Source organism: Artibeus jamaicensis, unplaced genomic scaffold (genome assembly GCF_021234435.1).
Source record: "Artibeus jamaicensis isolate MK-2021 breed Jamaican fruit bat unplaced genomic scaffold, CSHL_Jam_final contig_1030, whole genome shotgun sequence".
In the NCBI taxonomy this organism is placed as follows: Eukaryota; Metazoa; Chordata; class Mammalia; order Chiroptera; family Phyllostomidae; genus Artibeus; species Artibeus jamaicensis.
Window position 1 is genome coordinate 130,615 of NW_026521202.1, and position 25,903 is coordinate 156,517.

Here is a 25,903-nt window from a genome sequence, read left to right on the forward strand (position 1 = left end):
TTTAGTATTTCTTGTAGAGCTGGCTTGGTGGCGGCATATTCTTTTAGACTTCTTTTGTCTTGGAAGCTCTTTATTTGGCCTTCTATCTTGATTGAGAGCCTTGCTGGGTAAAGCAGCCTTGGTTGTAGGCCTCTGGTTCTCATTACTTGGAATATTTCCTGCCATCCTCTTCTTGCTTAGAGTGTTTCCATTGAGAAATCAGTGGCTAACCTTATTGGGGCTCCCTTGTATGTTATTTCTTTTTCCTCCCTTGCTGCCTTTAAGATTCTCTCTTTGTCTTGGAATTTTGCCAGTTTAATGATGATGTGTCTTGAAGTGGGCCTCTTTGGGTTCCTATTGATTGGGACTCTGTGTTTCCTGGACTTGTGTGATTTTTTTCTCTCATCAAATCAAGGAAGTTTTCCATCATTACTTTTTAAATTATGTTTTCTAACTCTTGTTCTTCTTCTCCTTCTGGTATCTCTATTATTCGGATATTATTATGTTTCATATTGTCTTGCATTTCTCTTAATACTTCTTTATTCTTTTTGAGCCTCTTTTCCTTTTCTTGCTCTTTCTGTGAATTTTTTCTACCTTATCATCTAACTTGCTGATCCAGTCTTCTGCTTCATTGATCCTGCTTTTGACTCCTTCTACTGTGTTCTTCAGTTCAGAGAATGTATTCTTCATTTCCTCTTGGCCTTTGCTGATAGTTTGTATTTCCTTTTTCATGTTGATATAGTTTGTGGTGAGACCATTGTAGCTCCCCTGTAATTTCTGGTAGCTCATTGTGAGCTCTTTGAACTTCCTGATAACCAGTGCTTTGAATTTAATAGTTGATAGTTGACTTGCCTCTATTTCATGTAACATTCTTTCTGAGGCTTCCTCCTTTTCTGTCATTTGGGGATTGTTTCTTTGTCTTCCCATTGTTTGTGAGACTCCTCTTGTTTGCCACATCTTCTTAAATTGATCTGTTCTGACTCCCTGGGTTTATGGTGTGAACTTCTGTGGTAGGATACCTGTGAGATTTACTGGTGTGGTCTCCTTCAGGTATCTTGATGTTCTCCACTTCCACCTACTATTTTGTGTGTGTGTGTGTGTGTGTGTGTGTGTGATCAGCTGTAGCTGTCTTGTCCGTCCGTTACAATCTCTGGTTTCTTATTTTCATAAATGCTGGGGAACTGTTGGTAGATTGTGCTGTTCCTCAGTAGATCAGCCAGGATTTTCTCCCAAGGGTACAGGAACTGGAACTGCTCCATCCTACTGCATCGCCATGTTCCTTCCACCCTGATTATGCATTTAAATCAGGATTTTATCTATCTATCTATCTATCTATCTATCTACCTACCTATCTATCTATCTATTTATTTATTTAAACTAAATTTATTGCAGTGACGTTAATAAGATTATATAGATTTCAAGTGTACAATTCTATGATACTTCATCTTTATATTGCATAATATACCTTCTCTAAAAGGGACTAGGTGGTTCTAGGTGTCAAAAGAAATCTAACTATGCCTCTGATAATTCTCTTAAATGTTTTTCTTAAAATTATAACTAAACTTTATTTTATTCCCTGTGATGCTGTACCTCTAATACAAAAAATATATATTTTCTCTACAGGAAATAGAAAAATTTGTTCAGAACTCAGGTGAAGATGGTATTGTGGTGTTTTCTTTGGGTTCAGTCATCCACTATATGACAGAAGAAAAGGCCAATCTTATTGCCTCAGCCCTTGCCCAGATTCCACAGAAGGTTAGTGTACTTTTAACCTTGCTGGTAAGCTATTTACCAGTTGGAGAGTGTGACTAGGTGTCTTTCAAAAGAAAAGTTGAACTTTCTTTTATAGTTAACATATCAGGTGCCATACTAAATAAAAATGTATAGATCATTAAATACTGAGTATAAATATATTTGAGCCTTGCCTGCTGACCTTGCTGTTACTATGGAACACCTCTTTTTAAAATCATTTGTTTTAGTGAAATAGAGATGAAAACATTAAGTGCATTTTCATGAAATTTTAAGGCCTATTCTGACTACTCCTAAAATAGTTCTGAAGCACACTCACTCCCAGACCATGAAAAGGATAATGAAATGACAAAAATAAAGATAAATCATGCACAGGAATATACTTCATATCTTTCTTTTTTTTAGGACTTGATTCATCATAGCTGAGCATAGAAGTAGAAGTTAGATTCATTTAGTTGTTTTAATGAGAGTTTCCTACAATTGAAATTTTAGCCATGAAAATTTTAATATTATAGTCTAGCAATTTGCATGTCCTAATTTATGGTATATTAATTAATTTTAATGTTATCACCATCATTCTAGATTCCTTTATTTATATAATGCTATTTATAAAAGATCTAAGAGCTCTTTTATTCTATATTTCATTAAATTCTATAAAATTATATTTAAAAATTATAAAGGTGAACATGATCATTGCAAAACCACACAGGATGCTTCGTTGAACTTTGGAATATAAGCAAAAACATGATTTTATTCTTACTTAAACAAAAAGAAGTTATGGGAGAAAAAGAAGCTAGAAAGAAGTGCAGGATGAAAAGATAATCAGTTACCTCAAAAATAAGCAGAGAAAATCAAAAGTGATAATATTTGTAAGAAACACTAATTTGAAAACAGAATTAGGAATGCCAGTGACATAATTTTATACAGAGGTCAGGTGGCCATAAAAATTTCAACTTCTAATTTCTGATTCATTAGGCTAATACAAATAGTTTTCTAATTCTTTGCTTACTTTCTCACTCCCAAAGGTTTTTAAATGATAACAGACAAAATGATAATAGTATACTTAATATACAACTACCACAAATGGTTTTAAGAAGGTGGTTGTAAACAATCCCACTATTTCTTTCATTGTTTACAAAGTACACCTCCATACTCCCTTCTCAACTGCAACCTTAAAGTAAATGCATGACTTATACATAACTCTACAACTTCAAAATGTCATCATCTAGTGAAATATATGCACTGTTTCCCACAGGTTTTATGGAGATACAGTGGAAAGAAACCAGCTACATTAGGAGCGAATACTCAGCTCTATGACTGGATACCCCAGAATGATCTTCTTGGTAAGACTATGGGGAAGAAAACTGTATATTGGTTGATGGACCTGTTGTTAATTCTTTAATAGCTAACACTAATGTAAAAACTAATATCAACAAATAGTTAGCAATTGTAAATGTTTCTCATGTTACCTCTAATTTTAAAAGATATAATTGATGATTTGATCATTATAGCAAGTATGAATTTATAAAAATTGATCATTAATTTTATAAATTCATACTTGCTATAATTCAAATAAGAATTTCAGGTGACACAGAGAGAACTAATGCCTCCTTTCCTAGAACAGCAATTTTCTATGGTAGCAGTGCCCTACAGAAAATACTGAAAAATATTGCCTTCTTCAGTAATTTATCCCTTCTTCTTTTGTATCTAAATTTTTATTTATATGGCATAGATCTTGCTTTTTTGTATCTGAATTTTTATTTATATGGCATAATGACATTTTCACCCACTTCTCATTCTTCCCCCAAACCAGGTCATCCCAAAACCAAAGCTTTTATCACTCATGGTGGAATAAATGGGATCTATGAAGCCATTTATCATGGGGTTCCCATGGTGGGAATTCCCATGTTTGCTGATCAGTATGATAACATTGTTCACATGAAGGCCAAAGGAGTGGCTGTGGAATTGAACATAAACACAATGACAAGTGCAGATTTGCTCAATGCCTTAAGAACAGTCATTAATGATCCTTCGTAAGTACTACTGTTTTTGAAAGCAATACCACTGATTCCATTATGCACCACACAAGGATCATGCTCACTGACCTTTTAATAGATCTTTTTCCATAATCTTGGGCCATTCATTATCTGGGTCTTGGAAATCTCCTGGAAAGTATAGTTTTATTCCAATTTTTTCTGTCTGCATTTAACCACATTCTGTTAAAGATATATTTCTTTTACAATATCCACACTATACATGTTTAAATTCTATGCTAAGAACAGAGTTTATGTAACAACAATTCTGCGGCCCTTATATAAATTTTTATAACATGTATCATGTAACTAATAGAAACAAAATTTCATTAATGTCTTCCTCTTTTTGCTTTCTTATTTTCATTCTAGTTATAAAGAGAATGTGATGAAGTTATCAAAGATTCACCATGATCAACCTGTAAAGCCTCTGGATCGAGCTGTCTTCTGGATTGAGTTTGTCATGCGTCACAAAGGAGCCAAACACCTGCGCCCAGCCTCCCATGATCTCACCTGGTTCCAGTACCACTCTGTGGACGTGATCGGGTTCCTGCTGGCCTGTGCAGTATCTGCTATATTCTTGATAATCAAATGTTGTTTATTTTTTTGTCAAATATTTGGTAAAACAGAAAAGAAGAAAAGGGAATAGATCTTTCCAACTTGACAAAGATCTGAGTGAAAACCCCTGTTTATCCCTGTACCCCCTTCCTGTTTTCAAATTTCCCATTCCCCTTTTTTAGCTGAAAAAATAAAAGCTTAGAATTCCACAAGAGCATTAACTGGTGAGGGTGTCCCGTTCCTCCTTCTTCCAGGCCCAGTTTATTGTTAGCCTCCTTCTGTCTGCCTGCTTTCTGACACAGGGACATTAATAAATCCCACAGTCCCATTCATGATATCACTATTTTAATTTTATAACCTTAAGTGATATAGTGATGCTGGAAAGAACAAAATATGAGCTGAATATCATGGATATAAAGACCTTAGAATAATAATGCAGTTCACGAGTTGCAACAGACTATAGAATCAGAGCAGTAGCCTCAAAAATTAGTTTTCTATGAAACTATGATTTCCTTTTTTATGATATATTTATTATTTTTCTTTTTAAAATTTAATTATTGTTCAAGTACAGTTTTCTGTCTTTTACTCCCATCCCAGCCTACCCCGGTGCTCCCCACCTCCCTCCCATTTCTACCCCCCTTAGTTGTTGTCCATGTGTCCTTTATACTAGTTCCTGTAAATCCTTCCCCTTTTCCCCATGAAATTCCCTCCCCTCTCCCCTCTGGTCTCTGTCCCTCTGTTCTCTATTTCGGTGTCTTTGTTTTTATTCTGCTTGCTTGTTTGCTTTGTTGTTTAGCTTCCTGTTAAAGGTGAGATCATATGGTATTTGTCTTTTAACACCTGGCCTATTTCACTCAGCATAATGCTTTCCAGTTCCATCCATGCTGTTGCAAAGGGCAGGGACTCCATCTTTCTCTCTGCAACATAGAATTCCACTGTGTATATGTACCACAATTTTTTGATCCATTCATTTACTGACGGGCACCTAGGTTGCTTTCAGCTCTTGACTATTGTAAACTGTGCTGCTATGAACACTGGGGTGCATAGGTTCTTTTGGATTGGTGTTTTAGTGATTTCTTTTTAAAATAGAAATAAGCCTCTCCACTTGCCCAATGTTATTAGGATTACATCAAAACTGAAAATAATAAAAATGGGACATTCTGCTTTGGAATGTTCAAAACATTTCCATAAACCTCAGCATTAGTCTGCTCGGGCACCATAACAAGATCCTGAAAAGTCAGTGGCATAAGCAACAGAAAAATTTATTTTTTCATAATTCAGGAGGCTACAAGTGCAAGATCAAGATATCAGTAGGGTTGGTATGGCTTCCCTTCCCAACTGGCGGAAAGCCATCTTCACCCTTCATCCTTTCACAGCCTTTTCTCTCTATACCCATGGTAAGACAAAGATGCCTTATGTTTCTTCCCCTTCTGACAATGAACAACAGAAGTCTCTTGGGATTAGAGTCCGCTCTCATGACATAATTCATTCTTAAATATATTGTTAAAGGCCTATTCTCCAAACATAGTCACATTAGGGGTTAAAGCTTCAAAATATAAATTTGCGACAGGTACACAATTCAGCCCATAACAAACTCTATCAAACCATTATGCTTGTTTTCACCTTTAAGGCACAATTACTTTTTGTGTGCCTTTTATATACAAGGAGCAATTCTGAGCATTTTCTTAGATAATAAAGATAATTAACAAAATGATTACTTTTTCAGCAAGTGAAGATGTTGGTACTGTTTTAAAAGTAAGTATGTTATTTAGGAGAAATAAATTAAAATTATAAAAAAATTGTTTGACTAATTTTAATAAGATTTTTAAAGACCAGTAAAATTGATAATCTTAAAGTTAAATGTCAATTCACAATAATTAAAAATTACTAGTATTCATAATTTAAGTAATAACTCTATATAATCAAAGAAATGATTTCCTACAGAAAAAGCCATATTCTCTGATTGTAAAATCATTACAATTTTTTCAATCTCTAAAGTCTATAAATATAAGTTGATTAATTAATTGCTATTTAAGAGTATCAGATATTAGAAGACCTGTTATATTAAGTATTTGTCAATGCATTACTCTAATGTAAGGTTAATATTCATATTTTAATCAGCTACCCATTACTTTAAAAAATATATAAAACATTGCAGTAAGTTTACCAACTCATAATCTTTTTTTAATTTTATTTAGTGATTTTTCAAGTACAATTTTTTTGTCTATTTCTCCCATCCCAGCCTCCCCCGCCCTTTGCTCCCCACCTCCCTCCCATTTCCATCCCCCTTAGTTCTCGTCCCTGTGTCCTTCCTATTTGTTCCTCCAAATCCCTCCCCTTTTTTCCCCTTAAATTTCCTTCCCTCTCCCCTCTGGTCACTGTCCCTTTGTTCTCTATTTCAGTGTCTTTGGTTTCTTTCTGCTTGCTTGTTTGTTTTGTTGTTTAGCTTCCTGTTAAAGGTGAGATCATATGTTATTTGTCTTTCAACACCTGGCCTATTTCATTCAGCATAATGCTTTCCAGTTCCATCCATGCTGTTGCAAAGGGCAGGGACTCCTTCTTTCTCTCTGCTGCATAGAATTCCATTGTGTATATGTACCACAATTTTTTGATCCATTTGTTTACTGACGGGCACCTAGGTTGCTTCCAACTCTTGGTTATTATAAATTGTGCTGCTATGAACATTGTGGTGCATAGATTCTTTGAAATTGATGTTTTAGAATTTTTAGGATATAATCCTAGCAGTGGCTGCTATTTTGAGAAAGAACAAAGTAGGAGGGATCACAATACCTGATATCAAACTGTATTACAAGGCCACTGTAATCAAAACAGCCTGGTACTGGCATAAAAACAGGCACATAGACCAATGGATCAGAACGGAGAGCCCAGAAATAAACCCAACTCTCTACAGTCAATTAATATTCGACAAAGAGGACAGTAACATAAAATGGAGTAAAAATAGCCTCTTCAACAAATGGTGTTGGGAGAACTGGACAGCTACATGCAAAAAAATGAAACTTGAGCACCAACTTACACCATATAACAAAATAAATTCAAGGTGGATAAAAGACTTAAATATAAGCCATGATATCATTAAAGTCCTAGAGGAGAACATCGGCAAGAAAATCTCAGATATTTCACGCAGCAACATTTTTACTGATATGTCCCCTAAAGCAAGGAATATAAAGGAAAGAATAAACAAATGGGATCTCATCAAAATAAAAAGCTTCTGCATGGCTAAAGAAAACAGTATTAAATTAAAAAGACAACCAACTGTATGGGAAAACATATTTGCCAATGATACCTCAGACAAAGGTTTAATCTCTAAAATATACAAAGAACTTACATGACTCCACTCTAGGAAGACAACCAACCCAATTAAAAAATGGGAAAAGGACTTGAACAGACAATTCTTCAAGGAGGACATATAGAACATCCAGAGATACATGAAGAGATGCTCAATATGGTTAGCTACAAAGAGATGCAAATTAAAACCACAATGAGATACCACTTTACACTGGTCAGGATGGCTATCATAAACAAAGCAACAAACAAATGTTGGAGAGGTTGTGGGGAAAAGGGGTCCTTAGTTCACTGTTGGTGGGATTGCAGATTGGTACAACCATTATGGAAAAGAGTATGGAATTTTCTCAGAAAAATAAAAATCGACCTGCCTTTTGACCCAGCAATTCCATCTCATCTCAATGACATATGTGCTTAATGTTTTACTTTCCATGTTTGATACACAGAGCTGGAAAACATAGGTTTACAGTTGTTTGTATGGAAAATGATATAATAATTAATAAACGATAATACAAAAACAGCCCTGACTGGTGGGACTCAGTGAGTTGGATGTCTGGTCAGGGTACATGCCTAGGTTGTGAACCAGATTCCCAACTGGTGGCATGTGAGAGGCAACTGATCAATGTTTCTCTCACACACTGATGTTTTTTTCCCTTTCTTCCTCCCTCCCTTACCCCCTCTCTAAAAAATAAATAACTAAATAAAATCTTAAATAATAATACAAAAATAAACTCTATTTCATGTACTCACAACTATAAATCTACTTTTATAATTTTACTGTATCTTGGAAAGCTATTTATATTTGCTTTCAGGTAGGTCTGTTCTCTGTGAATAGAATGTAACAAATGGCTGAGATCCCGCGAGAGGTTATCTGGCATCCCCTTAGGCTAAGCCTTTCATATACACTTAGGCATCCTTTGAACTCTGAGACTGGCCATCATGGCACAAAATTATTTTTTGCTGCCCCTCAATGGCTGTTGTTCATATTCCTCTCCTTTTGAATTCAGTTAAAAAATCACACTTGATTTGGCCTTGTACCTCCTATTTTTGCCAACAAATTAAGTCTGTCACAGAAAGAATAAAAAAAGCTTCTTTTGCTATGCACTAAGTTTGAAATGCCAATGAGAAGTTCCCCCAGATCATGTGTAGAATTTAGAAAAGCACTCTAGTCTAGAAATATAATATTGGATATTCATAAAATTGAATTGGATATTCACATAAGTAGTCTACTATGGGACTGGATGAAATGATATGTTAAGAGAAATTAAGAAGGTCTGCCTGTTAATTATGGAGTAAATAGGTATTTACTCAAGATAACTCAACTATAAAGACATTAGCCTGTGACTACTCCCAAAAATGTTGGCATGGCCAAAGGAATAAACAAGAGGTGATAGGTGTCCAGGTGAAACTCTCTATCAATCACAGTGTAGAAAGGACAAGGAGAAATAATATTATAATTAAATCTCAGGAAAAAAATCACATCACAAACAGAGGATCATAGAGGGACACAGTTACCACTAGGGAAGTCAGGCCTAACCAGCAGAGTAGGAAAGATAGTTCCTGATTTCTTTCCTTCTGCTGTGATTGTCAATAGGCCTCTCCTATGGTTGAATCTCATTAAACCAAGCTCGTAAACCCCCTGGGTGTTATAAACAGCATTAGCCAGAGACCCTGGAGCAAACAGCAGGATGAAAAAGGATGAGAATGGACTACCCTCAGCAGTCATTCTTACATTTGTCCATATGAGAAAACTCTATGTATAACAATATTTTTCCATAGCCTTTACAGTCCCAGCTCCTAGATCTGCACAACAGGCGATAGTTAATAACTTAATATTTTTCTTCCACAACATTTTATTCACCCTTTGTCCTTGGCAGCTCCTCCCCTGCTCAACAAACAACTGTGCAAACCCTTTTTCATTGCTGGTGGGAATGTAGATTGGTGCAGCCACTGTGAAAAGCAGTATGGAGATACCTCAAAAAATTATGGATCTGCCTCTTGACCCAGCATACACACTTCTGGGAATATATCCAAAGAAACCCAAAACACTCATTTGAAAGAACACAATCACTCATTTGAAAGAACGTAAACACCTCTATGTTCATTGCAGCATTATTTACCATTGCCAAGATTACTACTCAGCTGTAAAAAAAAAGAAAACTTTACCCCTTGAGAGAGCATGGATGGACCCAGAGAACATTATGCTAAGTCAAATAAGCCAGTCAGAGAAAGACAAATATCATATGATTTCATTCATATGTAGAATCTAATGAACAAACTGAATCTATTGAATCAATAGATTCAGTTTGTTCATTAGATTCAGTTGGTTCAGAATCTACTGAACTAACAAGCAAAATAAAGACACACTCACTGAGAATAAGATGTGAGTTATGGGGGCAGGCCAGGAGGTGAAGGGATTAAGCAGAAAAGAAAAAGATCTGTGGACATGAACAACAGGGTGGTGATTCTTGAGAGGAGGAGGGGATGAGGGGAATGAATGGTAATGGAAAATACAATAAATTAATTGATGTGTAAAAAAATATTTGGATTTCTTCTCAGCTAATCCCTTGTAATAGATGGGTTTGGCTTTTCTAGATAACATTGATTACTAACATTATATAAATTTCAGATGTACAACATTATAATTTTGTATTTGTGTATTCTATTACACAGATATAAAAAGATACACCAAAACTCTAGTTTCCATCTGTTACCTTATTTTTGTCCCCCTTTACCATTTTGCCCTGCCCTACCCCTTACCTCTGGTAATTACTATTGTTTGTACCACGACTTTGTTTTTGTGTTATTATGACATTCATTACTTTTTGTTTTATCTTTCACATATGAATGAAACCATGAAGATTTTATTTTTTCCATCTGACTCATTTCACTTGGCATAATAGCCTCAAAACCCATACATGCTGCTTCAAATGACAAAATTTAATCTGTATTATTCCATCGTGTATGTATTAGTGTGTGTATATATGTATATATTTGTGTGTATATTTGCATTTTTATAATAGTGAAGTATAATATGTACATGTACATATACATGTACATATTTACACAGATTTATACACATAAACACACCTATTATGTATACATATATGCACATATGTATATGTATTTATATGCACATATAGAAATACATGCACATGTATATATTTATATGTGTACATATATTTGTGTACATATGCTTATATGTGTGCATATATAACCACACATATTTTATGTGTGCCATGTGTGCATATGCCAGTATGTAAATATGCACATATATGCACTTATTTAATATGTGCATAAATATGCATATATTTATAAATATGTACAAACTGTGTATATATATATATGTACATACACACCTTTATCCACTCATCTGTCCTTAAACATTTACTTTTTTCATATTTTGTCTATTGTAAATAATGTTGCAAAGAGCAGGGGGGGACATATATCTTCTTGAATTAGTGCTTTCATATTGTTTAGGTAATACCTAGAATATGAATTGGTAATTCATATGGCAGCTTAGTTCTTAATTTTTGGAGAAATCTCCATACTGGTTTTCATAATGGTTGCACTAAGGTTGTACTAGGGTTCTCTTTCCTCCATATCCTCTCTAGCACTTGTCATTTTTGTCACTTTGGTATCAGCCATTCTAGCAAGTGTGTGGTTTGTGATTTTGATTTGCATTTTTATAATAGTGAAGTACAACATCTTTCATATGTCCATTAGTCATCTGCCTGCCTTCTCTGGATAAAATGTCTATTCAGAGCCTCTGCCCATTTTATTTTATTTATTCATTTATTCATTCATTCATTTTTTTCAGCGCACCACCTGCTGCAGTGTCTTACAGACCTGGGACTGAGACTCTGAAATTCAGGGTCATTAATCCCCATTGATCATTGCATATTAACCGTGTGTGACATTATAGAGCATAGGACATTAATGTAATGTTGGTGTTCTATCTCATGTGAACCAGCATTTAATACAAGCTGAGTTTGAGCAACAGCTCTAATGATCCCTCTGCCCATTTTAAAATCAGACTTACTTTTTTTTTTGTTTATGAGTTGTGTGCATTCTTTATATATTTTGGATATTAAGCCCTTATCTGAAATATCATTTGCAAATATCTGCTCTGATTCAGTTAGTTGCCTTTTGGTTTTGTTGGTAGTTTCCTTTGCTGTGCAGTTTTTCAGTTTCATGTTTTTTCTTTTTTTTTTTCTTGCTTTTGTGGTCAAATTCACTGAAAGACTTAGTGAAACTTTTTTTCTAGAAGCTTAGTGCCTATGTTTCTTCTATGAATATGTTATTATTTCAGGTCTTACATTCAAATATTTACTCCATTTGGAGTTAATATTTGTGTACAATGTCCATTAGGGGTTTAACTTTATTCTTTTGCATATGGCTGTCTAGTTTTCCCAACATCATTTATTTAAGAGACTTTCCTTTCTCCAGTGTAGATTCTTAGCTCCTTTCTCTTAAAATAGTCATCCATGTATGCGTGGTTTATTTGCGAGACCTAAATTCTGTTCCAATGGTCTGTGTGTCTTTTTTTCTTGCCAATATTATACTGTTTTGATTACAAAAGTTTTGAGTATATTTTTAAAAGGGAAGTGTAATACCTTCAGTTTCCTGCCTTTTTTTTTCTGAGAATTGCTTTGCTATTAGAGATATTTTGTGGTTCTACATAAATTTTAGCACTTTTTGTTTAATTTCTGTGAACAAAAAAATTAATATTTTATAGGGATTAAAATGAATCTGTAGCTGACAGGGATCAGAGGGGAGAGGGGAGATAATTTCAGTAGAAAAGGGGAAGGATTCACAGGAACCAGTATAAAGGACACATGGACAAAAACTAAGGGGGATGGAAATGGGAGGGAGGTGGGGAACACAAGGGGGTGGGCTGGGATGGGAGTAAAAGACAAAAAACTGTGCTTGAACAATAATTAAATTAAAAAATGCTTAAAAAATAAATCTGTAAATTGCTTTAGGTAATATGTCCATTTTAACAGTGTTAATTTTTCCAATCTATAAACATGGAATATCTTGACTATCTTTCATTTCTTTATGTCTTCTTCAATTTCTTCCAATAATGTCTTGTAGTTTTTAGTGTACAGGCCTTTCACTTCCTTTGGTAAGTTTATTCCTAGGTATGTCAATCTTTTTATTGCAACTGAAAGTAGAATTGTTTATTTTATTCTCTCTGGTAGTTCATTGTACATAGACACACAACAGAGTTTTACATATTGAACTTGTATTCTACAACTTTAATGTATTTTTTTATTGTTCCTAATAGTATTTTAGTGGATTCTTTAGAGTTTTCTATATATAAAATTATTATACAAAAATAGTTACAGCTTTATTTCTTCCTTTCCAATTTAAATGCTTTTTAATTCTTTTTTTTTTTTTGCCTACTTTTTCTGGTTAATGCTTCTAGTATTATTTTTAACAACAGTAGAGAAAGGGGCATCTTTGTTCCTTATCCTAATCTTAGGAAAGGAGCTTTCAGTTGTTCACCATTGTGTATGATGTTAGCTGTGGCTTTGTCATATATGGTCCTAATTATGTTGAAATACTTTCCTTTTATACCTACTTTTTAGAGCTTTTTAATTTTAAATTGATGTTGTACCTTTTTATATGCTTTTCTACATCTATTGAAATGGTCACATGATTTTTTCTACTTCATTTTCCTAACATGGTGTATCTTATTAATTGACTTGCTGATGTTGAACAGTTTTGCATCCCTTAAATGAGTATCACTTGATCATGGATATAATCCTCTTAATGTATTTTTGCATTCAATTTGCTATTAATATTTTAAAATTTTTTACACCTATCTTATCAGAGAATTTGCCATGTAATTTTTTGTGTATGCTATACTTGCCTGATTTTGGTATCAGGGTAATATTGGCCTCATAAATTGAGTATAGAAGTAGTCCCTCTTTTCAATTATTTTGAAGGGTTTGAGAAGGACAGTTATTAAATCATCTTCAAATATTTGGTAGATTCATGATTACTGTTTCAATTTCCATAGTGTGATTAGCTTCTTCAACTCTATTATTCATGATTCATTCTAGGAAGATAGCATGATTATAATAATTTGTCCATTTATTCTAGATTATCACATTTGGTGGTATGTAGCCTCTCATAGTATTCTTATACTATATAGTATTCTTGTATGATCCTTTGTACTTCTGTGGTATTCAGTGCAACTTCTCTTTCACTTCTGATTATACTGATATCAGTCTTCCTTCTTTTTTTTAATGAGTAAGACTAAGGTTTGCTAATTTTGTTTAGTCAGAGAATCAGTACTTTATTTCATTAATATTTTATATTACATTTTTAGTCTCTATTTTATTTCTTTCCATGCTAATATCTATCATTTTCACTCTTCTTCTGACTTTAGGCTTCATTTGTTCCTTTTCTAGTTTCTTAAGGTGTAGCGTCAGATTGTTTATTTAAATTTTTTTTGTTTCTTGAGGTAGGCCTGCATTGCTATAATTTCTCTCTTACATCCACTCATGCTGTACCCTCAAAATTTTGGTATGTAATGTTTTCACTTTCAGTTGTCTCTATATATCTATTAATTTCTTATTGATCCAATAATAATTCAGGAACATGTTTAATTTTCACATATTTGTGATTTTTTCAAACTTCTTCTTGTAGTTGATTTTTAGTTTCATATTTATGTTGTCTGAAAATTTGCCTGATAGGAATTCAATCTTAAATTTATCAAGACAAGTTTTTTGTACCAACATATGGTCTATCTTTGAGAACGTTTCATGTGTACTTAAGAAGAATGTGTATTCTGTGTTTTTGTTATGGAAAGTTATGTATTTATTAAGCTGTTTAATCTAATATGTTAACCAAAGCCAATGTTTCTTTGTTGACTATATAGATTATCTATCCATTTTTGTAAGTGCTATATAAAACTATCTTACTATTATTTTGTTGCTGTCTATTTCACCTTTTAGGACTATTAATAATTGCTTTATATAATTTGTTGCTCATGTTGGGTGCATATATATTAACAAATGCTATGCCTTCTTGATGGATTGTCTCTATCATTATAAAATGTACAACTTTGTCTCTTGTCGCCTTTTTTGACTCAAAGTCTATTTTGTCTGATATAATATGCATTTTCTCTGGATATTACTTGCTTGGTGTATCGTTTTCCACCATTTGCTTTGAGTCTATGTCTTTGGAGCTGAGATAGGCCTCCTGAAAGCACATGAAATTGGGTCTTGTTTTTCAATCCATCAAACCACTCTTGTCTTTTGATTAGAAAGTTTCCTCCACTTACTTTTGGGGTGATAATTGATATAGAAGGACTTACTATTCACAGTTTATCTTTTGTTTCTGGTATACTCTGTGTCCCCCCCTGCTTAATCAGGAGTGTGTCCAGGCTTTGTGAACCACTCCATATCCCCTCTTTTTCATCTTTGGTCACACTACTCTTTCATATTGAGCCATTCTCACTGGTGATGGGAGAGGTTTGTTTCAGTAGCAGAGACAACATATTGTATATGACAAAAGGCCTAAGAAACAGGGGGATCATTTTTGTTTTATGGCTGCAAGGATGAGCATCAAGCGACATATCAGAGTACTGAAACACAACCTTTGTCCCATAATCCTGCATTTTCCTATTGCTTCCCTAAAATGTCAATGCAATGTCATGTCTTCTTAGGGTAATCCTGAGAATATTGTCAAAATAAACTCATTTTTAGCATGCACTTTTTATTTATTTATTTTTTACATTTTTATTGTTGTTCAAGTAGAATTGTCTCCACTTTCTCCCCACCACTGCCTTCCACCCCAGCCATCCTTACTTCACGCCCATAATCTGACTCCCTTTGGCTTTGTCCAAAAAAATGAGAAATAAAAAAAAAACCCTCATTTTTAAAACTCATAACACCTCCCATTTCCATTTTCCTAACTTCAGTACATATTGAGATTTTGTTTGTTGTTACCTGTTTCCTACAACTCAGCCCCTGGAAAAGCAAATAAAGTATTTATACAGGCCATAGGATAGCAAATATTACTACATCAGAGATTATAAGGTATAAGTCTCTGTGCCTTCCCTTAGATTTGTTCATTTGGGAAATAAATACCCCACATTACATAAGAAGCATCAATATAACCCCTAATGGCTTCTCTGATCTCTGATTAAAGAGGTGAAGTTGTATAACTTTGCATCTACGGTAGTTGAGCAAGTGGTTGACAAAATAGCCAATGTTTAACTTTCTTAACATGTTTTCTGTTATATTTAATTAATTTATTTCAGGTATACCACAGTCACCAACTCTTTTATCTCCTGGGTGCAATAAAACAAGGAGATTCCAAAAGAAAAGAAAGTGAGTTTTTGGAATTCAACCCTTCATATAGTCACAATATATGATAATTCTAATTCTTTCATTCTGTCATAAAGAAATAGAAGTTCCTCTGACTATCACATAAGAATGATCATCAAAAAGATTTTATTACTTTTGTATTAAGAGAGAAGAATCAGCTGCTCAATTTTATTGCAATGAATAATATATTCTTTTGAAAATAATCTTTACATAGAATATAGTACTTAGAAAATAATATGAAAAATATTTCAGAAAAGAAAGTGTAATCTTCCATGCCATACACACCAAGATCCTACTACCACAATTGTTTACATGTCTCCTCACAATACCAATTTGAAATGTTCAGTAAGGCTAATGATTCTATCTTGGAAATAGGTGAAGTACAGAGCTGCTTTTACAAATTATACAGGTGAAGTCCACATCTCATGGAAGACAGAGGTTCCTCATGTGTTTATCCTCCTCTCATGCCCCTGGTGCAGGGCCACCACAAGTAAAATGCTATATTTATGATATCATTATTCACATTTTCTCACCTTAAGTGACGTGCTGATTCCTGGGAAGTGCACGAAGTATGGGCTAAATTCAATGGATGTAAGGAATTCAGAGAAACAAAATTCACAAGTTGCAATAGAACACACAAATCAGGAAAATATCCTAGGAAATTACCTTGTTGGGACAAATAATGATTTCCCTATATCGATAAAAACGAGCCCTTCCACCTGCCCAGAAGTGCTGGAAATGATAAAAGTGTGAATCAATATCACAGTTATAGGAAGGTTTTTCTATATTTTTCTTGAGCTCTGCCAGATAACCCTGGAGAACATTTTACTTTTGGGCCACCACCATATCTTGTATTCCCTCCACCTGCTCCTGCCTTCAGACGATGACTGGAATCAGTGTTTTCCCAAAGAGAAAAGATATTAACAATATGCTGAAGGTAAAGATTATTTTAGAAGTAATTGTTAAAAAATAGAAACATTATTTTACTAATTTTATAAAATTCTAGTTAACAATACACTGGATAAAACTTGAATTTAGATATCAATTCCTTATATTTGAAATTATAATTTATAATCACTGTTTATAATAAAAAGTATAATTTACTATGAAGAAAATAAATATTTAATCTAAAGTAATAGATCATGATATTTCTTGTCACTATCTTCAAGAAATGTAAATTAATCAAATATTTACTTTCTAACCTTCACCACCTCCTCTTTTCACCAGGAGTCTGCCTAAATGGCCTCTCTCCTGTTGGGAGCTCCTAGCCTCAAGTTTTCAGGAAGAGAGAAGGAGAAAATTTTAAATAATACATTATTGTTTTCATACAGAATCAGTGGGTATAGCAGAAGGATTTAGATTTTAAGATACATAGATAACAGGTATCAATATAAGATGAGTTTTACGTGCATCAAATTGGTTAGGGTACTGAGTGGTTGCCAAAATTTTCAGTGTGTTAGAACCACCTTGGGTGTTTTGAATAATACTAATGTGATGCCCATTTCCATGTAAACAAAAGCAGAATTTCTAGTGTTTGGGCTAAAATTTAATATTTTAACTGTTTCCTAGGTGATTCCAATATGCAGTAGAGTGTGGGAAACACTGATTAAGGTCCATATGAGCAGAGAACATGGTTATCATTTTACTTGAGATGCATAATTTACAGATAAATTGGGGGATGGTTTAGTCAATCAAACACCAGCCATTCTGTTGCTCTCTAAATGAAATATGAAATGCTTGTGACTTTAAAACTTACTAATAAGTTTAATCAAATTTTTGCAAAAAAGTAAAATTTTATAAGACTACTTACAAAGTATTAACACTATGCAAAAAAGTAGCACCGCCTTGCTTCCATGTCATTAATTGGTACAAATGAATTCAGTTACACTCTTGTTTCCACCTTCACTGGGCCTTATTTTTTCATCTTATCTAGTCTGACCAAGTCACCTATTGGCCAGTGGAGGAATGAGTTTATTTAATATTTCTTTCTAATAAACAACGTTCTGTGATAAGTGGAGGTAAACAGGTTATATTATCAATGTCTTGCTCTTCACTTCCCCCTCATATTCCACTTTTTTTTCTACATTTCAATCTTATTCATGACTGACCAATGTCTCTTTAAAATCTATTTGGGTTTTCCTCATATTTCTGCTTTCTGAAAAAACAATAGCACTACTTAGTTTAACATTATTATTTTTTCTTTTTACTTCATTATCTACAAATATGTTACTAATACAATATTAGTGCTTTAATAATAACTATCATTTCATATATACTGCAACTTATCAGGAAAAATGTTACATGATTTTCATATGCTAAATTACAATTGTTAGTAATTGCATATGATTGCTATTATCATTGCACATTATAGATGACATTAATAAGCTCAAATGTCCTTAGAACATACTAATCTAAGCTTTCAATCATCATATCAGCATATTCATCATGAAAGGAACTACAAGGGGGAAACTTAGGTTTTATACTTGGATGTCAAAAGCAGCTTTTCTACACTGCCTATAATTAAAATCTGCATCAATTTCAAATATAATATTTCTAAAAATATTTTAAGGTATATCACTCAGTAATTTTGTTTAATCATTTACTTAAATCTATAGCTACACTATTTTCCACAATCATCAATAATTACATATTGAAATTTTACAATCTTATCACTTAGGCAAATATTTATATAACAAGTTGTTACTATGAAAAAAAGAGAGTCTAAATTCCAATGTGGTAATGCGGAGGGTTTGTAGGGTCACAGAAAACAACCAAAGGGTAGGAGCTATGAAAAATTACCACTACTAATACATAAGTAAACTTTTCAACCACATTAGCCACTAGCTAAAAAATAGAAAATGACAAGTGTTGACAGGTATGTGGGTATAAAGGAACCCTATTTACTGTGGTCAGGAATGTAAAATGATGCAGACTCTATGGAAGACTAAATGGAGGTTCTCAAAAATATTAAAAATAGAATTGCTATTTGATCTGGCATTTATACCTAAGTGAGATTATATCCAAAAGAATCAAAAGCAGAAAGTTGAAGAAATATTTGCACACTCATGTCCCTTGAAACAGTATTTATAACAGCCAAGAGGAGAAAATAACCCAAATCTCTTAACAGATGAATAGATGAAGACAATAGGGTAAGTACATGTATAAGAATGTTTTTTCTGACTTAAGAAAGAAGGAAATCATGTCATTTGCCATAACATAAAGAACCATCTGGAAACTGAGTGAAATAAACATGTCACAAAAAGTCAGTAGTAAATTACACTATGATTCCTCAAAGTATACACCTACCATCACCCCAATATTAACAAAATACAGAGAAAATATTCTGCTCAAATAAATTTCAAATAATCTAAAAAATGAAGAACCCAAACCATCATATTTAAACATGAAAGGCATGACGGTGGGCTTTTTAAATACCTAATTAGAAACTGCTTTGATATGTGTTGAACTTTAAGCATAAAAATTTCAATCTTCTAAATGTAGCTTTTAGAGAATGTTGAGTACTTCGAGCTGTGTTGTTCAATACTATTGGCCTTTAATATCAAAGCAGCTACACTCAGTCTCAAACACTTCTACTGGCAGATTGTCCAAAGTTCAACCTCATTAACCATCAACTGGATGAGAGGTCAAAGTATGAAATACACTTATCACAGCTATGGATTCTAAACTTCCTGTGCTTGGAAGAGCTCAGGTTTAGTTACATCGAGTTCTTTAAAAAAATTAAAGTAACTTGAGGAGTTTCTCTGGGATGTAATCTAATAAGGTCATGAAAACTGTTAGGTAACAACTTCTAGGGTATAAAGGGAAACAGGCACACATATAATGTTATACTCATAATGTTAGAATGTCTATACTTAAGTGTTTTAAAGTTATTATGACAATAGAAGTATTGTATAATATGTTACATCAATACCAACTTACAGGAAAAAGATCTGAAAATGTAAATTTCTGTAATAAGTTTCACATTGCTGGTTACTTCTCATTCAGTAAAGTGTGGAGAAAAGAATAGACTTATGTCATGGTAATAATATTTCTCTTTGAAAAAACAATAAAATTGTGCTATTAAGTCTTACACAGAACAGTTTTCATTTTTTTCTACCCAACAACTACTACTGCCATCATGTACATAAAGACTCATTTTCTTTATTCGAACTACAAAAATCTCACAAACTGCTTAAAAACAAAAAATATACCTATACTGACATCTTTTCACTCAATGCATTCTATAACATAACTTTGTGACAGATAGGCTTCAAACTTCAGTAACCAACACATTTTCTTTATGATAAAGTCTCGTATAACTTTGCTGTATCTGAAATAAATTCTCACTTCAGCTTTTCTTTGTTGCAAGAAATTCTGATCTCAAAAGATTTCTGGTTTTAAATATTAAGTCTTGAGTGTAGCACTTAAAATTTGAAATTATGCTGGAGATAGAGTTTGCTCAGTACAGAATAGAATGGACTAGTGTTTAATAAATTAAGGAGTAATCTATTTTAGACACTTGGTTCAAGTTTTGTGGTTATTGAAATGTTGAGAGGTAGGCAAATGATGTCAGTAATTAAGATAGTAGAAAAGCAGGTCCCTCACTTTTATCCACCCACAGCAACAATAATTTGGCAGCCATTGAAGGACAAAAGGTTTTTTGGGGGGAGCGATTTACAAGTTTTGGGAACCAATATCAGCCTGTGAAACCTGGATGGATCCTTAAACTGAGGAGGGCTTTTTTAAAAAGGCAGGCCTGAACCAAGACTGACCAACCATGACAACCCATATGCCAGTGGATGTGACTACAGCCCTGACTGACCCTGATCCTGACTCCAGCATCATTCACCCAGGAACCTTAGAGGAACCACATCTGCCCATGCCTTGAGTAACAACCTGCTGACCTTGGTTTCTGAAGGGGATACAAAAGCAGCCCTACACCTTAGCTCCAACCCTCTCTGCTGTGGTCCAAGAGCACTCCTGCTAGCACAGAAACAGTGGGAAACATGCCATTTATACCCCTGGAGGCAGGTTCGATGGCCTCAGTATAACTGCAGGTTCTAAAGCAACCCTTTGATTCTGGTCCACCTCTTCCTAGTCGCAGTCCAGGAGCTGTCCTGCCTTCCAAGAGATCCAGCCGAGAGACATCTATCATGCTCCCAGAGGCAGGCCTGCAGACCTGGGGCCTGTCTCTGGACCTTAACCAGCGCTATGTCTTGATTCTAGCCATTCAGCTATGCTCCAGGACTAGTCCTGCCTTCCCAACGACCCACCAGTGACCGAGTGGGAGTCCTTCCAGGGACCTGGGGAAAGACATGCCCATGCAACACCTGAAAACCAGTCTGTGGACTCAACTTTGACATGTGATAAAATCAGGACATTTAGAACAATATGATAAATGAGCAAAGACAGGCAAATTAAGCAACAGAACCAAATGCAGGACCCAGAAGAATACTTATTTATGTATAGATATTTTTTATTTGATAGAGCTGCTTACAAACATCAGAGGGGGAAGTCTACACATTTCATTGGAACAATTGCCTGCCTACATAGAAAGGAAAAATAGACTGGCCTCTTGCCTCACAGCATGTATAAAAATCAACCCCCAAGGTACTAAAGATAAAATGAGATGTGCAAAACTACTGATTATTTTAAAACACATTATTGAACAACATTTTCATAATCTCAAGATTGGAGAAAAAACTTTAAAAACAAGAGAATCACAGCACAAAGCATAACAAATGATAAATTTAAGCATGTTAAAATGCATAACTTCCACTTATTAAAAGCACCATGAAAAGAGTGAATAGATGAGGCATAAGAGAGCACAGAAATTTTCAATGGGATTTATCACACAGAAGTAGCTTCCTAATTGAAAGGTAGAATGGCTTACTGATCACTCACTTACAACAACACCTGGGAGGCAAGATCCTGAAAAGACGGGGTATATGATGCTATGTCCCCATAGCCAGAATACAGGGGTGTAGGAACCAAGGCATAGAAGTATAATTACACTATTACACATATAGAATGTTTGCTTCCCATTTGGAAATTTATGTTATTCCTCAGCGGGAAATGCTTCCATCAGGGACACTATAATGGTTCCATAGAACTGGAAGGTGAAACTACCACCTTGTCATTTTGTGCTTCATATGTCACTGAACTAACAGGGAAAAAAGTTCATCTAGGTATCTAGGCTAATCTACTGTATGGAATGATCATTCTCATCACTGAGAAGTTTAGTTTTTGCTACACGGTGAAGCTGATAGAACAACATCTGGGACCCAGGGGATTCTCTGGAATGCGTCTTTTTCCTTCATGCCAGATTGTAAATGTTAATGGGATACTAACAGCAACCAGAAAAACACAGGATGAATAAAGACAGACCTTTCAGGATTGGATACTTGGGTCATCTCACCAGGTACAGAACCCATAGAAGTAACCAGCTGAAAACAAGGGATGTATGATGGGTTTACCAAAGGAAGCCACAGGTGTCAACTACGACATGGCCAATTTACAGAATGGGGACTACAGTGGCTTTGATATTTTCTCTTTGCTCATCATATGCATGTTTTATTTGTATACACTGATCATTTTCTTCTTCTTTCTTCTTCCCATTTTATTTCTTGTTTTTTTACTAGATTGTGGTATTCTTACTGTGTTTTTTCTCAGGTATATTTTTATTTGTTTCTTGATCTCAATTTTAACCAATTCATTCACTATTTAATAACATGGTATTTAGCCTCCATGCGCTTGTGTGTTTTTCAGTTTTGTCCTTGTAATTCATGCCTAGTTTCATACCATGGTAGTTAGAGAAGATGCTTGATATGATTTCAATCTTTTTAAATTTATTGGGACTTGTTGCATGACCTAATATGTGGTCTGTCTTAGAAAAGTTCCATGAAAAAAAGAGTATTCTGCTCCTGTGCTGTGAAATGCTTTAAAATGATTTTTATGCATTTAACAGGTTTTTATATGCCAATGATAATCAAATCATCTGGTGCAAAGTGTCATTTAAGGCCATTGTTTCTTTGATGACTTTCTATCAAGAAGATCTATTCTTTGATATCATTGGAGTGTTAGTGTCCCCCACTATGACGGTACTACCATAGATCTCTCTCTTTATGACCATCAATATTTGTTTTATATATTTAAGTGTTCCTATGTTAGGTGCTTAAAAGTTTGGGTTTTTTATTTTAATTGTTGTTCAAGTACAATTTTCTGCCTTTTCCTCCCACCCCAGGCAAATCCCCCAGCTTTCCCCACATCCCTCCCATTTCTACCACAACCCCTCATCATTATTGTCCTTGTGTTCTTTATACTTGTTCCTGCAAACATTTCACCCTTTTCCCCTGAAGTTCCCTCCCCTCTCAACTCTGGTCACTGTTAGCCTGTGCTCAATTTCAGTGTCTTTCATTATAGTTTGCTTGTTTGTTTGTTTTGTTGATTAGTTTCCTGCTAAAGGTGAGATCATATAGTATTTGTCTTTCACCACTTGGCCTATTTCACTCAGCATAAAGCTTTCCAGTTCCATCCATGCTGTCACAAAGGGTAGGAGCTCCTTCTTTGTTTCTGCTGCATAGAATTCTATTGTGTAAATGTACCATGGTTTTTTGATCCATTCATTTACTGATGGGGACCTACATGTTTCTAGCCCTGGGCTATTGTAAATTGTGCTGCTACAAACATTGGGATGCATACGTTTATTTGGACTGGAGTTTCAGGGTTCTTAGAATATAATCCTAGTGTGGAATTGCTGGGTCAAGAAGAAGATCCATTTTTAGTTTTCTGAGGCAGTTCCATACTGTTTTCCATAGTGGTTGCACCAGTCTATAATCTCACCAACAGTGCACTAGGATTCCTTTCTTTCTGCAACTTCTTCATTTTATTTCATACAGAAGTTCTTAGAGGTTAACTCACACTATAATCTTTGGATAACAAAATATTTATTGGGATTATGACTAAATTTGGGGGGAATTTTTTACTGTGATTGAAGGGTACTTTTTAAATGTTTATTTCGGTGAATTTAAACCTGAGGAAAGACGACTGTTTGCATACATTTGAATGTAAAGTTTAGGTGAACAGGAGCTACTGTGCAGAATAAATAGAATAACAATAGTATGCAATGAATAAGTCTAATTTTTAAAAAAACTATTACCTCTAATGATTAATTATCTTGGTCACATATATCCATTTTGGAATCAGATGATACAGCTTGTAACAAGTTCTTTGATTTTAGGCAGGATACTTATTAGTATTAGGAAATATGGATAGCTTGGGTTCTTATGAGGATAGAGTGAGATAACAGATACAAAGAACTCGATTCAATGAAATGTGTAAATATTCAACAAATGTTAGATTTTTGCAAATCATCCATTAATTCACATATTCATTCTATTAATTTATCATGCACTTACACTGGGATAGACAGTGTGGTAGGTACCAATGCCTCTTTGCATGGAAACTAAAGTCCTTTTGGGAGGGGATGACAAATACTAAACTCCCATTTCAATGTTTTTTATCTCAACTTCTCTCACTTCTCCAACTCTGTTTGCTTAAGGCACTTGTGATCATATTTGCTTTGGGTTTTGCTTGTTTACTTTTTCCATCTCCTCCTTGAAACAGTAAACTCAAAGAGAGAAAGCCTCCTTCCTGACTTGTGTTCTTCTCCTATCATAACACTATAGAGCACATTATATGATATTATCTGTAATTAAAATAATATCAAGATTTGAAAACAAATAAGTACAAATTTTGATAAGCACTCTAAAAGCTAATAACAAGATACTCTAAAAAATAATCACCAACAGAAGCAACAAATGAGAAAGTGTTAACAGGAACAGAAGAAGACATCAATTTTCCAGCCCAAAGGGGAAGTTGGAAGAAGCAGTTTCAGAGTTCAGATCTCCCAGAGGAGCTATTACACAATCAGTGGCAAGGCTGAATACAAATACCTTGAAGGTTCATGGAAGTGCTGTGTGCAGCTTCACTCTGGGAAACCTCCCGCTGTTGTATGAACACATCTAATGGTTGTTCCTACCAGGGCCAAATGCAGCCTCTGTTACATGTCCTGGCTCTCTTTTTGGGCACCTCTTCACTGTATACAAATTGAAGGAACAACCTCAGCCAGTGTCCAAGCAGAATAGACCTAGAGCAAAAAACCAACAGGAGAACAAACCCATACACAAAGACAGAGCTTTTGATGCCATGTGTCTAAGAGAAAGTGTAAAACATGAAGAAAAACTTTTGTAGATGAATCTTCTTAAATACTCACATGTGAACACATGGCATGGCCATGTTTAAATCCAAAAGAATGAATTCAGCTCAGAAATAGCTACCAATGTCCATAAGGAACACTTTGTTAACACTGGAAATAAAAATTCGTTACAAAATGTTGGCATCATAAGAGAGTTAACAGTACTATGTAGAATGTTGCAATATATTCTTTCAGCATAACTTCTTCATCTGATATGTCTTGTATGGGCACTAAAATAGTATTTGGGATTAAAATAATTTATATATTATATATCTTTAAATAATTTTCTATAGTCTTTGTTACATATTTATGTCACAATTTAGTACAAAGTGTTTTGAAGTTTTAGGGTTAATTTTTTAACTATATGTTTACAACAGAGTCCTTAATAACAGTGGTAGTTCCTAAATTCAAATAAACCAATTTTCATATTACAAATATTAATGAGTAAACAACTTGTAGACTGAGAAAATGCCTTTGTTAGTGTTTTTCAGTTTTAGAATGTACTACATAAGTTATAGGTGACCATGCATCTCAAAAATAGTAGAACTTTTAATTACCTGAGCATTACCCTCACTGTGCCTGCTCAAAGTAAGCGAGCACACATTTCAGACACAACCACAGTGTTAAGTACATCACGGTTGCTTTCAGTCCATAGCAGCATTTAATCAACTTGCAAGTAGTTT

At 34.3% G+C, this 25,903-nt stretch overlaps 1 protein-coding gene across 1 annotated transcript in view; it reads left to right on the top strand.

Moving 5' to 3' along the window:
• Positions 1-10,486, top strand: part of LOC119043925 (UDP-glucuronosyltransferase 2A3-like) — a 29,729-nt gene extending 19,243 nt beyond the window's left edge. Inside the window, exons 3-6 of the mRNA XM_037138109.2 lie at positions 1,603-1,734; positions 2,984-3,071; positions 3,542-3,761; positions 4,131-10,486. Coding sequence (XP_036994004.2) covers positions 1,603-1,734; positions 2,984-3,071; positions 3,542-3,761; positions 4,131-4,407 — 717 coding nt within the window. The 3' untranslated portion in view covers positions 4,408-10,486. The remainder of the gene's footprint in view (positions 1-1,602; positions 1,735-2,983; positions 3,072-3,541; positions 3,762-4,130) is intronic.
• Positions 10,487-25,903: the final 15,417 nt, after the last annotated feature.